The sequence below is a fragment of the Ursus maritimus genome, unplaced genomic scaffold (genome assembly GCF_017311325.1).
Source record: "Ursus maritimus isolate PB19 unplaced genomic scaffold, ASM1731132v1 scaffold_7, whole genome shotgun sequence".
In the NCBI taxonomy this organism is placed as follows: Eukaryota; Metazoa; Chordata; class Mammalia; order Carnivora; family Ursidae; genus Ursus; species Ursus maritimus.
The window spans coordinates 27,476,795-27,478,469 of record NW_024426885.1 but is presented as its reverse complement, the minus strand read 5'-3'; the positions used below and the strand labels follow the sequence as shown (position 1 = coordinate 27,478,469).

The window sequence follows — 1,675 nt, the reverse complement described above, 5'->3', positions numbered from 1 at the left end:
CCTCGGGCCGCCCCCGCTCCTCGCCCTCTCCGACTGCCGCCTCTCGGATGACCGGGTTCCAGGGGAGCTGAGCGAGCCGCCTCCCCCGCCCAGCCTCAACCCCGGCCTCAGCTGCCGCGCGCGCCATGCGCCCCCAGACCCCCCCGGCCCGGCCCGCAGCCCTGAGGCCGCTCTGCTGACCGCCCAGCCCCGCGCCCCGACGGTGGGAAGTTGCGGTCGCTGCGGTTGCAAGCTCCGATCCGCCCGGGAAGCGTCCCCGCGGGGAGCACAGCGCGGTGTCCCCCGCCCGCCCTGCCGCAGCCGGGAGCCCGCTCACCTCCCCCCTCCCCAACGTCCCTCCCTTTTCTCCTCAAGTCCTGAAGTTGAGTTTGAGAGGCGACACGGCGGCGGCGGCCGCGCTGCTCCCGCTCCTCTGCCTCCCCATGGATATGCACTGCAAAGCAGACCCCTTCTCCGCGATGCACCGTGAGTACCGGCGCCCGGCTCCTGTCCCAGCTCGGGGCTCTCCGTCCTAACCCTCTCCCGTCCCGTCCCGGCGCGGCCCTGGCCCCCTGCACTCAGGTCCCATTTTGGAGACTGAGCTGGCTTCTCCAGCCCCCCCCCTTTCCTTCTTCCCCTTCCCCTCATTTTCCAGTGTTTCTAAAGCCTCCAGTTTCTCTCTTCTGCCTTATGTCACCAATACTTCTCCCTCTGCCTGCCTTCCTACCTTCCCTAGTGCCCATCACCTGTCTTTCTTTCTTCCACCTGCTCCTTCTTAGGTCATCGAACCACAGCCCCTGGCCCTGGCTCCAGCCAACCTACTCCCTGGTTACCCTCTTAACCTGGGCTGGGAGACTAATTGGCAGGCAGTTTTGAGGGATTTGTGTTGTGTTGTTTTCTCTGTTCTCTCCCTCTCTCCCTCTCCCCTCCCTCTCTCTCTCTCTCTGCTTCCCCCACCCTCCATTCATCTCTACCTTTCTCAAACTTAGAGTGTGCTTGTCCAGGAGGAGACTCCTAGCATGGGCAGCTTCAGTGTCAGGACAATCAGGCAGAAGAGTGTGGGGGTGGGGTGCCCCCATCTGACCCTCAGCTCCCAGCATCTCCAGGCCCTGGCAGCCCAGCCAGGGCTTCTTGTGAGCTGGTTTGTAATGCTTCCTCTTCTTTTCTTTCCTACCTCCTTCCCCTCTCCTCCTTCCCCTTCTCTTCTCCTTGAGTTGGGAGTCTGAGATTGGCAGGACATGGTAGTCATCTTTCTCTGCCTCTCCCTGGGAGATGCTCTAAAAACAAAGAGGGGTTCCAAGGAGAAATCGAAGTCAGGAAGAGATGGAGTAGAGGAGCCTGCCAGGCGGCCCCTGGGCAGAGCCAAGCTCTGCCTGCAGGACTGGAGGCTGCTTGCTGGCCTCTCACTCCCCCGTGAGAACGGTCCAGCCAGTGACCTGGCCAGTGGGTAGTCAAAGAGGGGGGAAATGAGGGGGGAAGAACAAAAGGAAAGCAAATGCCAGAGCGGGGGAGAAAGGAAAGAGAAATTTTAAAAAGGGGAAAGAAAATAAAAGAAAGAAAAAGGATGTTATACAGGAAAGAGAAGGGGAGAAAAAATGAAAAAAAGGAAAAGAGGGAATTATTTTAATGAAATTTGAATTTATCTAATTCATGTCCTATGTCTTTCACTTGGAGAACAATTCAGAGATTTTTTTTT

General features: G+C 58.6%; 1 protein-coding gene across 6 annotated transcripts in view; it reads left to right on the top strand.

Annotated features, from left to right (window-relative positions):
* Positions 1-359: 359 nt before the first annotated feature.
* Positions 360-1,675, top strand: part of PAX2 (paired box 2) — a 75,810-nt gene continuing 74,494 nt past the window's right edge. For 5 of the 6 annotated variants that reach the window (XM_040623796.1, XM_040623794.1, XM_040623797.1 and 2 more), the window contains exon 1: positions 423-465. In XM_040623796.1, the coding sequence (XP_040479730.1) occupies positions 423-465 (43 nt within the window). Of the gene's footprint in view, positions 466-1,675 lie in introns of all 6 variants that reach the window. The other variant, XM_040623798.1, reaches the window with a different exon arrangement.